This window comes from Haemaphysalis longicornis, unplaced genomic scaffold (genome assembly GCF_048455015.1).
Source record: "Haemaphysalis longicornis isolate Haplotype H1 unplaced genomic scaffold, Haemaphysalis longicornis Haplotype H1 scaffold_10, whole genome shotgun sequence".
Classification (NCBI taxonomy): domain Eukaryota; kingdom Metazoa; phylum Arthropoda; class Arachnida; order Ixodida; family Ixodidae; genus Haemaphysalis; species Haemaphysalis longicornis.
The window spans coordinates 109,951,088-109,966,222 of record NW_027526204.1 but is presented as its reverse complement, the minus strand read 5'-3'; the positions used below and the strand labels follow the sequence as shown (position 1 = coordinate 109,966,222).

Here is a 15,135-nt window from a genome sequence, read left to right as displayed (position 1 = left end):
TGAATATTTATTTTGAGTAGATATGTTATCAGTAGGCATCATTTTTAAGATCAATGAAGCCTCACACGTAGACAATAAAGGTTTCTGCGATGTTTGAAGCTGTGCGACTCGCCTCGGCCATGTCGACGTTCGCACCGCTCTCTCTATGTCGGCGTTCCAAGTGCTTGCGTGTCTAGTTTCCTCCGGCTCCTCGGGGTGGCGGCCCGGTCGTCAAGACAAGCTACCACTCTCCATTTTTAATTTCACTTTTCTCGACGGCGTGTTTCAATCCACCCATTGCTGTTTTTGTCGACGATGCTACGATATTTTTCGAAAGCCTGCTGAAGTTTCGGAACCGCCTCCCACACTCCCTCCCCCCTCTCTTTTTCTTTTTTCTTTCTCTCTTCGAACAGAAAATTTACGCCCGCGAAGCCTGATAGTTGGCCTTGCGCCATAAACATCCAATCATCATCATCACCATCATCATAATAATCAATTTCACTTATCTTCTGTCGTCGTAATGGGGAGGCTCAGGACTCCAGCTTCGCTGGTCATCCACCGTTACAAAATGAAGTGGCGATTGATTTTTAACAGAGGAGATCTTGTTACTGGTTAGCGGTTGCAGGAAAAAATACCAAGAAAATATACCAAGAAATATGCCAAGCGCGTGCCTCGCGGTGACTGCCGAGCGTCCTTGGCATGCGCAGTGGCTTTAGAAGAAAAAAAAAACTCCAGCGCTAATGATAAAGATGAAGAGACAACCTGCTTGGGATAGGTCACCGCGGCCACCGCATCCTCTAGAAGCCGTTATGGATAATTGGAGACATGGCCACGAGTGTTGACAATCTTTAAATCGCACACGCCAGTTAAAGATTTGGCCGACTGTGCTCTATTCTCGCGATGTTTCGAGGAAGGGCTAGTGGAGCGCAAAACGTTGAAAAGGAGCCCTGGAATTCAGGAAGAAAATACGGCGGTCAATTTTCAACGCCACCTAGCGCGAAATGATTTAAAGGACCGATAAATGTGTTCTCCATTACACTATAAAAGTAAAACAAAAAACAAAGAAAATGTTCATGGCTATTGCTTTGTAGCTGTTCACGAAGCACTAATTTACGAAAACAGCGTTTACTCCAATCTGATATTTTACGTCAAGTTATATTCGTTTAAGCGAATACCTGGCGTTTAAATATGACTTAGAACCTAAAGCTTTTACACATTCCTGAAAAGGTTAATAATAAAAGTATGCTATGATGAATCGTATCGAACTGTGGGGCGATACCTAATGTTGTTTACCTCAGTAGCGTGAACCAGTATTCCGTTTTAAACACCCGCCGCGGTGGCTCAGTGGCTAAGGCGTTGTGCTGCTGAGCACAAGGACGCGGGTTCGATTCCCGGCCGTGGCGACCGCTTTTCTGATGGAGGCGAGAAGCAAAAACGCCCGTCTGTTAGAGATTTCGGCGCACGTTAAAGAACCCCAGGGGGCCGAAGTTAATCCTGAGCCCTCCACTACGGCGCGCGTCATCGCCTGCGTTGCGTCGGCGCGTTAAACCCTACAATAAAAAAAAATGATTTAAACAAAAACATTGAGGAACATCATGGACGATAGTTAAGTTATTGCTTTGGTCTTAATGGGCTCTTAAAAATATCTACCCCAGATGCGTGAGCAAGTGCTGAGGCAGGTCTACGAGTCTCAGACACACCGAGCATTGGAAGACATCGTGATCGAGGAGAAAATGCCCATTATTGGGTGAGTATGCGTGGGTTTTCAAGTTAAGCACCGCTGTTTACGCCTCTTTTATGCTTTCGCTTCGGTTTCTTTGCGGTCGACACTTTGCACTGAATATATGCTTGAGAAACGGTAGGAGAACACTTACCGTATTTTCGCGCATAAAACCCACACCAAAAAGGCGAAAATTGCACTGACAGAGTAGGGGTGCGGATAATACGCGGGGTTTTTCGCTTAGTGCAGCTTCGCGGCAATGCGCGTCGTGCCGTGAAGATGACCTTGTGTACAACAGTGATGACTGCGGCTCAAGGGATAGCTTTAGCGTGAGCAGTGACACTGAGTGAAATATGACTTTCGCCTTGCAGTCAATGTATTCTACTTGTTAAATATACGCTTTTTATGTCTACATAGTATGTGATGTGCTGCTTGAGCAGTAGCTTTGGTGCAGCCTTTCCTGTATCAAATGTGCGGACAATACGCGAGGATTTTTTTTTTCTTTTCCGGCGGGATAAAAGTGGAGGTTCGGATTATATACAGGGGCGGGTTATACGCGCGAAAGTGCGGTAATGTTACTTAGCTCCATACCTTATAAGAGGGCTCATTCTTGGGGTTCCACCCCATCTCTGTAACCAATGCTAAAGAGCAAACCGAGGTGGCGACAGCACTCTAATATCGGCAACGCTGTGATAAGACTAACACCCCCATCTCCTAATGTGTCTTTCCTTGTGTCAATAGCCAAGTTACAGAATCGTCATTATTCGGTAGGGGAGCTAAGGAATGCTGTACTAATTACCCAGCGTGGATAAGACGACCCGCCGTCACCTGACGATTCAGCGCAAAAGCTTGGACTAATTGTTGATAACAGAATTTCCACGCCCTGCAAAGTTGAAAGGACGCAAACGCAAAGAAGCGACACGTGGGCAGGAAGAGAGTTAGTGCTTGTTTCTCTCTTTAAGTTCACGTCTCTTTGCACTTGGTATGACGCCGAAATCCGGCTATCACCTGACAAAATACAGGTTTTTTTTACCAAGTAGGCGTTGTCACAACCCGGGCCGACATTTATTGTCTGGAGAAGACTCAGCCGCCCCCATGGCTCGGAGCGGGAGCCGCCGGTCCGGGCAGAATTGCTGCTAAAAAAAAGAAGAAATGACCCTGCGTTGCAGACCTGAGCGTCGAAGGCACGCAAAGGAAAGAAATAAAAAAACACAGCCTATATTATGCCTAGTTATGAAAGTTAAATAATTCTTGATGCGACAAGACAATTTGGAGGGCTACTTGGTTCACGTGAATAAATAATTAGGACTGCTTAACTTGCCGCGGCAGCCATTTACTGCAATGAATTAATAATGCCTAAGCTGGGACTACAGGGACGCGCTGCTCGAGCCGCGGTGAAACCTCGGTGCGTTTTCCCCGCTGCGATTTCTGGTTATTGATTGAAAGTCGCGGGTTACCTGATCTTGGCACGCGATGTCACGAAGTGTGCCATATGGGATAACTTGCGCCAAATGCTTTCTTGGATAGTAACTCTGGTTCGATTTGTCGGGCCATTTCAAGGGCGTTCTTATGCTTCATTTGGCCGCACCTCACTGACCCTGAAATTCCTGCACCAAGGGTGTATTTACAGAGCATTTCGGAACCTGCGAGCGAACGGCGTGACTATTAAGCAGTGCGTCCCAGTGGCGGTATACTATCCGGATTTAATGCTCTCCGAAACGATTTGTATAATATAAAAACACGGAGAAAAATGTTTAAGAAAATTTGCGAATATTGTGTCTCAGGTAACTCGTATGGGCAAATAATGGTATACATTTGGGCTGTCCACAAGTACGTTTTTGCTGTTTATATTGTGTTGCAATGCATAATTCTGCGATGTGATTTTCGAGCAAGAAGTATTTGTCGTGCTCAAACTTGAGAGTGTGCTTTTTCTTTTTTGTGTATGTTTACACCCTGCCTGGAAAGCCAACGATCATTCGGTGCTTAGGCAGACCAGGGAAAAAAACTATGTAAAACAAAAGTGAATAAAGCGAATGAATGAATGAATGAATGAATGAATGAATATACCTCTTGAACGTGCAGCTCACTGGGGTTCGGCCTGCTGAAGCTTGCCAAACGACACCGACCTCTGCGGCCAAGTCGTCGCGAGCGCCGCAAAGTGACGGGTCAGAGCGCCGCGGCCGCGGACGCCGAGATCCTGGTCACGGTCCTCAGGGCCTCCAACGTGCCTGTGCGCCAGGACACCGACTCTCACAGGCCGGCCGCCAGGCAAACGGGTGGGTGAACGCTCATCGAGCACTCGACAATGATATAAGTCATGGACAAGTAAAATGCGAACACGAAAACATGAGCGAGAACACACAAATAGCGCGATTTCTTTCCATCCATGTTAAAATGACGTAGGGCTTAGTTACAAAAACGAAGTTGGGAAATGTGGCTTTCCAAATATACCAATAGCGCGCCATTATTCGTCCTCAACGAGCAGTATTTTTCAATTTTGTGTGTTCCGGTTCATATTTTTGAGTTCGCATTTCGGTTGTTCATGACAGTACGTCCACATGCAAGTAGGCTACTAAGCCTACTATTAAAAAAAAAAGAACTGACGCGTTTAGGTGATTAAAATCAGCAAGGCTCGACAAGCCACTTATGGAAGTGCGGGGGAGATGTGGTCACCCACAAGCGCATTTTAGGCACACCATTTGTAATAAGACCTTCGTCAAGAAAGACAAACCCTAATTTTTTTTTGCTTACGCTGACCGTCTTCACTAAACAAGCCGTAAGGTTATGTTAGCCACCAACTTTGAAACCTATAGTCGACGTAAACGTTCACGCGAGCACTCCGGGTGGGATGGTTTTGATCCGCGGACGGCATATCACGTGACGTATACGTCAACAGAACTTGCGTTCCTGAATACATCTGTGGATGTCGACGCACAAAAGTGGCTAAAAGATCGAGCGACCTATTGAACTCGGGCTTTTAGCAGTAGACTAGCACTCCTTTGGCACAGCAGCTGAGCCAATCCGGTTCCATTATCAGACACGCATCCAAGGCACTTGCCTGTTGTGAGCTGCGTTATGTCATCGCGCTGTCGTATTTACGAGCAAACGGCCAAATAAAACTTCCATCGGTGTCCCAACGATGCTTTTATCCTTTGTTCGAGCGTTTTTGCCACTTTTCGCGTGGTTCGCTTGCCTTCGAGCGAGCTGGTGTCGAGAGTTTGCCGGAAAAACCGTGCGTGGGCCGCATTCACAAGGGTCCCGAGAGATGAAGGATCACGTGATCAGCAAACCGAGAAGAGAAAATTCTTCTGCCATACCCGCATGTACTACACAGTGCAAGTGAAGCCGTTTATTATGTTCGCCTAAAACTACTACAAGCAGAACCATTGAAACCGTAAATGCGGCCCTGCTGTGTGCTTCCAAGGCTTTCTGGAGGACGCCTTCGAGTGCCAGGTGCGTCCTTTCGTCGAGGTCATGTTCCAGAAGCAGACGGCACGGACTTTTGTCGCTGACGGGCCGCACCCTACGTGGAACCAGGAGCTGCGCCTACCCATCACGTGAGCCCGCCCTTTACCGCTACGCGGCGCACCCTCAAAAGCGCTCGTAATTTAGCCAGTACGCTGTTACTTGCGAAAAAAAAATGTATAGCGCAACTCATTCAGTTCTCAATTTATTTTTAATGACATTTTCACATCTTAGTTTACTTCTGAAGCTTGAAAGAAGAGGAAAATAGTACACCATCATGCCGCCTGTTTTTTGTATTTTTTTCTGACATATCATCTGGTTCCTTATACAAGAGTTGTATTAAGGCTAACATTGTGCGATAGACTCATGTGGTATTTCAGCTAAGCGACCGAGGAGCGTTAGAGCCATGGCAGCTAATTTTTCATATTGCCTCACGTAGATACTCCGTACTTACCCTTGTAAAATTCTTTACGAGGGTAAGTACGCAATATAAATGTGAGGGAGGGTGTAAGTGAGTATGCATAGTCATAGACAAATGAAATACGGACGCGAAAATATGAATTGTAACACACAAACAGAGCAATTTTTCGCACGCAAGTCGAATTGTCGCATGGCTCCCTAACTAACAAATGAAAAAAAATGTGACTTTCCAAATGTGCCACAACCACGCCATTAGGTGGTTTCCACGAACCATATTCTTCGAGTTAGCGTGTTTTGGTTCATATTCTAATGTTCGCTTTTTATTTGTCGCTTTTCATACGCATGAATGCGCATACTTTCTTGTCTTGTGATAGTAAAGCTATTGATTGATTGATTGATTGATTGATTGATTGATTGATTGATTGATTGATTGATTGATTGATTGATTGATTGATTGATTGATTGATTGATTGGTGGACACGCACATTCGTGCGCATGCGCGTGTGTGTGTGCGTACTCACAGCTGCTTAGTTCGTTTTTATCACTCACTGTTCCCTACGCAGGAGTGACACGGGCGTGGTGACGGACATGGTGTACCTGAACCTCTTCGACGAGGTCGTGCTCGACCTGCTCGAGGACGACCGGGAGCGACACAGCACGGTGTACCAGAGGCTCGAACGACGCTGGCTGGGAAGCCTCAAGATACCCTTCTCCACCCTCTACATCAACTCCAAGGTGAGACCTGACGGCACTGCGATGAACATATATCTCAGTCTCTGCAGTCATCACTCTCTCTTGTCGCGTTGCTTCTTTCCGTGCAGCCGTGTGTGCTAACCTGCCAACTACCCGTGAAAACAAGCCTTACATTATTCGTGCACCTGTGCATAGGGCCCCAGGCTTCACTGAGCTAAACTAGTTCGGGATGAAATTCTTCTGCCTCCCCAACTAACTGTGTCGTCATCTAAGGTATCTCACCTCAACTTGTGTGTTTGAGGTCGATCTTGTGTGACCTCGTACGTTTGGGTATATCCACTATAATAACACCGTTAGGCGGGCTAGTTGGTACTCAGAATTCATGCTGAATTTTTGCGCAGCGTAAGACTAGGACAGATAGAACAAGGGACACGAAGACCAGCGCAGACTAACAACTGAAATTTATTTCTTGAACAACACATATATATACACTATCTCACAACCCTTGATCACCGCGCATGAGCAGATTTAGAAGGAAAGGTGCTGAGAATCTTCAGATATGTAGATGATTATTTAGTACTGGGCCAAGGTACAGAGTTGGAGATGTTCAAGGCACAAGTGTTGGACGTCTTCAGAGTGAGAGGCGAAGGGTTAAGCTTCACGTATGAGATGCCGAAGGAAAACAGGCTACAGTTCCTGGATGTGAAGTTCATGTTTGGAGAGTACCATATCTGCTGGCAATACTCTCCACGCACGGAAAAACCACTCCTGAATTACACGTCTGGGCATTCAAGGATTGTGAAAAATGGTATCGCCATGGGATGTTTCAAAGCCGCTCTCACTAAAACTTGCAAGCACAAAATGGGTGAAGCATACCTTGAGCAAGAGCATCGCCTCAAAAAGGCGGGGTACCCGACATCGGTGTTGCTGACTGCGAGTGAAAGGCTATTGAAAAGAATAAAGTCGGAGTGCAAGGCGAAAGAAAATAGCCCAAATAGTAAGTTTTCAGTAATCCCGTACGTGCACGGACTGTCGCACAAACTTAAAAAAGTTGCAGGCAAGTATAACGTAAATGTCGTTTTCGCAGCAAAGAACAAAGTGGGGAGTGTGTGCCCTGCAGTGAATAAATTGTACGAAGGAAGAAAAAGACCTGAAACTGGGAAGTGCACGATGAATCACAAACCCAGGTTTTTAGAATGCAAAAAGAACGTAGTTTACAAGATCCCTTTCACTTGCGGGCAGCATTATGTCGGTCAGACAGGCAGATGTGTAAATATTAGGCTTAGGGAACACTTGTCTAGCTTGAAAGGAAGGCCATATACGCATTTGGCAAAGCACGGTGACCAATGTACTGTAGACAAGTGCGAACCTTTGTTGAACCAAACTACTATTGTGTTCTGTCACCCTAATCAGACTACCAGGGAAATTGTAGAAGCTTGGCACATGGCTGCGATCAAAGGAGCATGCGTGAGTCACCCTTCAGTAGCTTTGTCAGAAAAAGAAATACAGTTGCTGACCAATACAAGATAGTATAATATTGTTGCGAGGCGGCAGTTCGCCTTATCAAGTCAATTTGATTGTATGGTTATCATGCTTTGCATTTTGATGGAGAGTGTACTAACCTGCTCATGCGCGGTGATCAAGGGTTGTGAGATAGTGTATATATATGTGTTGTTCAAGAAATAAATTTCAGTTGTTAGTCTGCGCTGGTCTTCGTGTCCCTTGTTCTATCTGTCCTAGTCTTACGCTGCGCAAAAATTCAGCATGAATTATATCCACTACTTGTGTTTTGTAGCGAGAGCTACAATGGCCGTATTCTCGCCGTTTCACTGTGGCCGGTGGCCGCACCACGAGCTGAGCGGTTGCCTAGCAACCGCCGCAGCTGGCAGCGCCGCTCACCGTGCCATCTGGCATGACGTTAGAGGAGCAGCCGGCGTTGCATTGGCGGCTCTGTGGGATTCGTCGTCAGATATGGAAAGTTACTCGGAGAGACTGAAAAAAGCCAGGTTTCGTCGTCGTAACGAAACCAGGAGCAGGCAGCGAGCCGAGGAGACGGAGGAAAAACGAGCCGCACGCCTCGAGAAGCGTCGTAACCGTACAGAGAACCAAGCTAAACAAACCAAATTGGCCGCGTATCTGCTCTTTTCGTTGCAAGTGTCGTCAAAAGACGATAGTCTTTGTAGACATTTGCCAAGGAAATGCCCCCTTTGCTTTCCCGCTCACCTCTCATGCTGTTCCTTTACCGTCGCGCTCATCCCAAGGTAAACCCACTAAAGGTTTGCGCAAGGCGATTTGAATTTCCCGCGTTCCACTGCTACAGTCCGGGTTCCTGAATGCAAGCGCTGCAGTACGGCGGAGACGCGCGTGAATGGAAACGGCCGACTACAAGGTTTATAGAACCGCGTGGCCGTGTTCCACGTGTGTTCCAAGCAGAACGTGGAACCTAGCTAGTGGAACCTTTCGTTGCTGTTGCCGCGTGATTTTTCATTCGCCGCCAGGAGGCAGCGGTTTTCTGCAGTAGATGTAGAATATCATTTGTTATCGAAAAACCAAGCATCTAGGAATTTTTTTAATAAAGGAACACTGTAAATATTCCTTGTGAACTAATTTCCTGTCTTATATTTGCGTAATGCCTTGTTCTTGTTCAACAAAGTTGACAAGTACGAACATATAAACCGGGCTTAGACGTTTACATTTGGCTGTGAGTATATAAGACTATTGCGCAATGCCAATTTTACTTTGGCCAGGTGGCTGAATCGAGTTACAGACAGACAGACGGACAGACAGACAGACAGACCAAAATTTCTGGGTTTAAGTAGCCCAAGAAGGACTATCGTCTTTAATAGCTTTAACCGTACCTCTCGCTACGCACACCCAGGCAGCATAACTGAGTTAAGCCACAGCAATCTTTTTTGGCCCCGGTTTTGCGTACAAGCAAGTATTCGTTGCCTACGCACTTGTTCCAGATCGAGGGCACGTTCCGCGTGGACGTCCCGGTGGTACTGCTGGGCTACGCGCACGAGGTCAAGCCCTGGTCCCCGATGCAGGACGCACCAGCGTCCAGCACCTACGTGTCCTTCTACATGACCGTCGAGCCCGGCCTGCAGTCGCCAGAAGTGCTCAGGGCACGGGTGAGCACGTATGCAACCTCCACCTTGTGCGGAACGGCCACCAGCGCGAATTTATCTTTCCTATTTAAAGATGCCATGAAGAGAATACACAACTTCGCGTAATTTGAAAGAACAAGGATTCAGTATCTCACTTCGCTCCATTACAGCCCCAAAAGATGTGTTTTAACGAAAAAAAGCAAGAAGTATTTAAAAACTTCCAAATTTCGCGCCACAGTGACGTGTTATGAGAAAGAATAATGACGTCATACGGGCCAACAATAAAACATAATTTTCAGTGCGTTAACTGCACGTTAGCATTCAAGTGATGCGGTCAAATGGAACTAGAGGCCCCATTACAGACGTCCAGTCATGTGTCGTCGCGACAGGTCAGTTAGGCGGCCGCCAATCGCACAAACAAGGTTCCGTGACGTCATAAAAAAGTCGCGGGAAATTGGCTAGGGGGTCGCGACTGCTTCACACGTTTTCTTTAATATCTCCGTTATTTGTTCGAAGATTGCGATGATATTGGTATCATTGTTATCGGGACTAAGCAGTCTTTCTAATAAACCCAACTTGTGTTTTGTTTTCATGGCTCCTTTAAGGGTGTCGTTACTTTGCATCCAGATATTCACCCTGCTCAACCATAGGGATCCGGAGATACTTGAGCGGCCATTGGAACTAACTAAATCTGCATCGGCTCGACAGTCTCTCGTGAAGTCAGCTGAGTACAGATCGCATTCACCGAAGCACTAATTGGCTGTAGATATCTTCAGATAGCTCAAGGTGAGCGGGCAGCGTATGCTACCGGAACGAGACCGGGAATAAACGCTTATTAAGCAGACAATAGATGGCCTTGGTTTTAGGAAGGCACCCTCATTCCAAGATGCCTTCAGCACGGGCGGCGCCGATAGCCCTTCGGACCAGCCGATGCTGGCCGCCCAGACCGGAGATCGACCACGCCCCACTACACTCACGCAGTCCCTGGCATTCTTACGAGCTTTGGAAGAGAGCTCTGACAAGCCTCGGCTTCAATGACCAGCGCCTGCTGGTGTCGAGAGCTTTTGAGGCTGGAAGAGCTCAAAGGGTTTTGGCATGAGGACTGCTGCCCATTGCTTTTCGCAATACAGTCGAACCTCGTTATAACAGAGTAGTATCAGGACAGTAATTTAGTTCGTTATGTCCGATATTCGTAGTAACAGTAGAGCTAAAAATCGGTACAAACCAATCGGTAATCTGGCTACTGAAAAAATCCTTGACACTAAAACGCATTATTTTAATCTTAGAACCCACTATAAAAAAGGCAACCCTTACCTTTCTCTTTGTGGAATTTCAAGCTCAATGAACCAGAACATGAAACGGAAAATTACAACATAACAAAGTTCATTTGACAAAACAGGCGTGCGTTGATATTTTTTCGAGGAAGGATGTGATCTTTGTCTGTTGGCTATTTACAGCACTGAGCAGGATGAAGTTTTCCACAGTGTCCACGAAAAAAGGGGCCTTTTCTGCTTCTGCAGTTTCGGACACGGAGAATTTTTCCAAGTAGCTGCTCAGCCTACTGTGCAAATATTTCTTCTTTATATCCGACAGTGCTCGCGGCTCTCACAGTTTCACTTTCGTTATAAAAGAATAAGTGTCATTGAAATAAAGCGCGACCAACCAAAGTTCGCATTTAGTTCGCTATAGGCGATAATTCGCTATATCAGTATTCGTTATAACGAGGTTTGAGTAAACATGTTTACCCTCTTTCTCCTTTCCAAAGCCTGGTTTGGGAAGGTGTGGCTTGGGGGAATCAGCGGGTATCGGTCACACTTCCGGGTTCTCTGGAAACTCAGCAAAAAACTAGCGGCGTTTTCAACGCGGTCACTCCGTGGCTCCTGCAGTGCGAGAGCAGCGAGTCCCCGCAGCTGGTGCAGCAGGCGGAGGAGTGGCAGAGCGCGCTGGAGTCGCGCTACCCTCGGCGCTTCGTCAAGGCGCTCGCCATGGACGCCTCGGGCAAGTGGGTCTTCGTGCCCCGCTTTCTGCGTCCGCTGGCGCCACCACAGCAGCTGCTCGACGCCGCCAGGAGGCCTAGCTTCGTGGGAGACGCACCCGCCGCCTCCAGGGACCTCATGGTATATATATACGCGCACGCACGCTAGCTGACGCATACGTGTCGTGTGCTGATAACTGGCAGTCGTGGAGTGAGTTGGTGAGTTTGGGTGAGTTGATGCATGGCGAAGTTTTAACGCGCTGAACTAGACAACGGACAACTTGTCAGTACACACTAGAATAGGACACTAGACAAGAGACACTGGACATAGGACACTAGACAAGGAACAACACAGTGTGTCTCCTTTGTGTAGTTGTCCCTTTTTTAGTGCAGCGCTTTAGAACTTTGCCTGGTACTCGTGCAATTTGTAGTGGAGTATGAATTGTAAACAAAAACAATAGTATTGGTCCTCCAACTATATGTTTCTATTTATGTAGTGGCTTAATTTATGCAGATGTGTCGTGCGCACACAGAATGCTTCGACGAAGGCTGACAAAAATTCCGGATAGGGGGAGTGATGGTTTAAAACGAAATATTAATCCTAAATGCGCTTAGCTTTCCTAGCGTACGTAAATTAGGAACGCATTGGTACACTGGTTGTTTTAATATAGTATTTAGAAGTGTCTTTTCTTTATTCCGACTTTTGGCTGTAGTTACCGGTGTAATAATAATACGCAATGCAGATTACGCATAGCGCGCATAATTTATGAATACAATACAGCACAGGTCAATAAAATTGCTGGTAGCAGAAGGGATTGCTTAAAACGCTGTACCTTAATTATCAAGACAGGGTCAATGAACACTAAACCATTTAACGGAACCTAGTCAGCCTAGTGACCGCCGTTTTTCACGCTGAGGTATTGCCCTTGTTCTCCGTCAGTCCGTCTCCACGATTCTCCATGAATAAGTATTTATGGGAGTTCTTCTCCAGTGACTGTCCTTGTCTTGCCTCTCCTCTTGTGTAGTGTGTATTCACTAGTTTTTTCCCCAGAACATGATGGACCAACAGGCCCAGACTGCCATCGCACTCCATGATTCTCCCTAAAAGAGCCGGTTCTATGCGCACAATCGGGTCTTCTCTTTCCAGGCCCTGGTGGCCCGCTTTGTGTCCCTCATTCCTACCCTATCGGACAGCGTGCTCTTTCCGGGACTCTGCGACATCTGGAGCACGTGCGACGTGAGTAGGACGGAGCCTTCTTTTTGGCTAACACTGACGGGGATCAGTGTGCGCCTGCGCTAACATCCGTACACGCTTACGTCCGTGCACACGTCAACCCTAAGGGAGTTGCAGTGCAACGTATTTTTGATGTGCTTGCATTGCCGTTAGAAGAGGAGGAGAAACTTTATTCAACAGTGAAATTTGGCTGTTAGTGGGCGGGGTCCTCAGTCCAGGACTCTGTTGGTGCGGCCCGCCGTCTTCGCCCGTTCAGCGAGCCAAAGCTGCTTACTTAGGCCCGAGCTGGCAAGTTCACTCTCCCACTGTTCGTGTGTAGGATTAGGAATTGCTGCAAGGTCTGGGTTTGACTGGCATGTTCAAATCATATGGGAGAATATTGCTGGACTTTCGCAGTATCGGCATAGCGGGTTGTATATTGAGGGGTACCGTTGAATCTAGATAAAACAACGAAACACTCCTCTACATTGCGCAAATGTTGTACTTATATTTCACTTTCTTGCGTTAGAGGAGTAATATGCCAACAGACAAAATTTTTATAAACAGTTTCGTAGTTTACTAATAGATTAAATTTTTTATAAAATGTCTCGTACCTTCTCTGCGTGTTTTTTTTTTTTTTTTCGACAACTGAAGCGACAAGGGGAGGCGATATTTGCTGTTCCGTATCGTCATTAGTAAGCATATGTACACTAAACATGCACAAGAGAGACGCAAAGTGGGGAGCAAAATGATAAAAAGCAATAATTATTCGACCAATAAATAATAAAGAAATGTACCAATCCAATAATTACGCAATTAATCAACTGAGCAACTAAATTCGGGCGTGAACTGATGGGGATTTCTTACGGGAATACTACATTTCGATTTCTTCTCGAAACTCAGACCCCCTCCACTTAGCCTCAGGTCATCCATCTTTTGTATTTCTGAAATCTAATCGCGCCGAATGTGCGGAAAATGATCACGGTGCTTTTATAGCCTCTCACAAACATCACTTCAGATTCGCATAGCGAAAGCTAAATTTCGATGTGGACTCGACGATGAAGTGGTCAGTTTATCTTAAATGTTTAATGTATTTACGAGAATGCCGTTAATTAATGGCGCGCGGGCCCTCATACTTTGATATTGACTCTATATGTTGCCCCTGAAGCAACGTTTTTCTCGCAGTGCAGTTTTGTGTGGCAGTGAAGCCCCCTCAACAAGGGCTGAGTGTATACTGGTTTTTAAGGCACGTATGCGGTCCTATGGAGGTATTGAAAACTTTACCCTCCCTTCACAAACAAATATGCGAGAAGCGTGAAAGCTTTCTCACACCAGAACTGCATCAAAGTGCGTCAAAACCTCCGCTGAAAGTGCGTCCAATCGATCGTCAAACCATCAAAAACTCAAATCGCCAACGAAGAACGAACTCATGCGACTATTTTTCGTCCGCTAAGTAAACGCGCTTGCGAGCGATCTTAATGGTTTATGAGATAAAGCTTTACTATTGCACCCCTTCTTCATTGTTGATGCCTGTGCACTGTCTTATCCAGAACCGTTCCTTTCTCGCGATTTTCAACTAACCGTTTTGACGTAATAGAAGACCGGTTGTTTCACGCACGCGCCGTGCGTCCAGCGATCTTATAAAACCTTTTTGGGTCGACCAACAGGTCTATGGGGTATTGAATAAGTTTTTTGACAGGACGCCCTTGGTCCCACTAAGAAAGCTTTCGCTTTAACAAAAGAAAATAGCGCTTTCGTACTTTAGTACTCTACCAGTGTGTTTATATGGCTCGTGAGAAAATGACTTCTTAGCAACACACGTGTGTGTAGCAGAGAAGCCGTCTTTAACGAGGCTCGTTGTACTGCAGAGAGGCTTGAAGTGGTCATGCAGACAAAACACAAGTTGGGTTCATTCGAAAGTTGGCCTCGTTAGAATCATACTGACACCACTTTTAACGTAAACTTCGCTGAAATACAAATAAGCTGCATAATTAGGGGGAAAAAAAGGAATGGCCATGCGACTCCCTAGCTTATTTCCCACACTAGAGCATATGACGTCATATGCGCAGCTGTACGATTGTCTGAGGCTGGCAAAAGCTGACGCAAGTTGTTAGGCACGGCGTATAAGTTTGCAGAACGAGCTACTTTCGCTGCAGTGTAATGCATATTCATTTTATAGCAGTAAGGATGGTGGGGTAAATAATGGAAGGTGCGAAAGCCCATGTAAACGTAGAAGTACCAGTGCGTATTCCTGTTGGTAGTGCGCGCACTATGCTTGTGATAGCTGCACAGCAGTGCGGCTCTTCGGGGTTTTCTCAAATGACACTGGCCGAGTGGCGTAAACGACATTGTCTTACGTAACCCTGTTTGTCGAACGAAACCATTACTACTTACCGTAACAAAAACAATTCAGGTGCAAATGCGGTCAAAAACAAAGGAAAACCGGAAAGCAATGCGGAGAAGTATGGTGGCGCCATCTAAGCAGAATGACGGTAAACAAGGCTACGCAGTCCGCTGCAGACTGAACAGCGCACTTGAAGCTCGCTTGAAGACCCGTCCATGT

At 46.4% G+C, this 15,135-nt stretch overlaps 1 protein-coding gene across 1 annotated transcript in view; it reads left to right on the top strand.

The window, feature by feature from the left end:
* The window catches only part of Cc2d2a (Coiled-coil and C2 domain containing 2A), a 57,011-nt gene that overhangs the window by 33,514 nt on the left and 8,362 nt on the right, over positions 1-15,135 (top strand). The window contains exons 23-29 of the mRNA XM_077691645.1: positions 1,635-1,726; positions 3,782-3,975; positions 5,124-5,256; positions 6,148-6,319; positions 9,244-9,408; positions 11,271-11,501; positions 12,507-12,596. Coding sequence (XP_077547771.1) covers positions 1,635-1,726; positions 3,782-3,975; positions 5,124-5,256; positions 6,148-6,319; positions 9,244-9,408; positions 11,271-11,501; positions 12,507-12,596 — 1,077 coding nt within the window. The remainder of the gene's footprint in view (positions 1-1,634; positions 1,727-3,781; positions 3,976-5,123; positions 5,257-6,147; positions 6,320-9,243; positions 9,409-11,270; positions 11,502-12,506; positions 12,597-15,135) is intronic.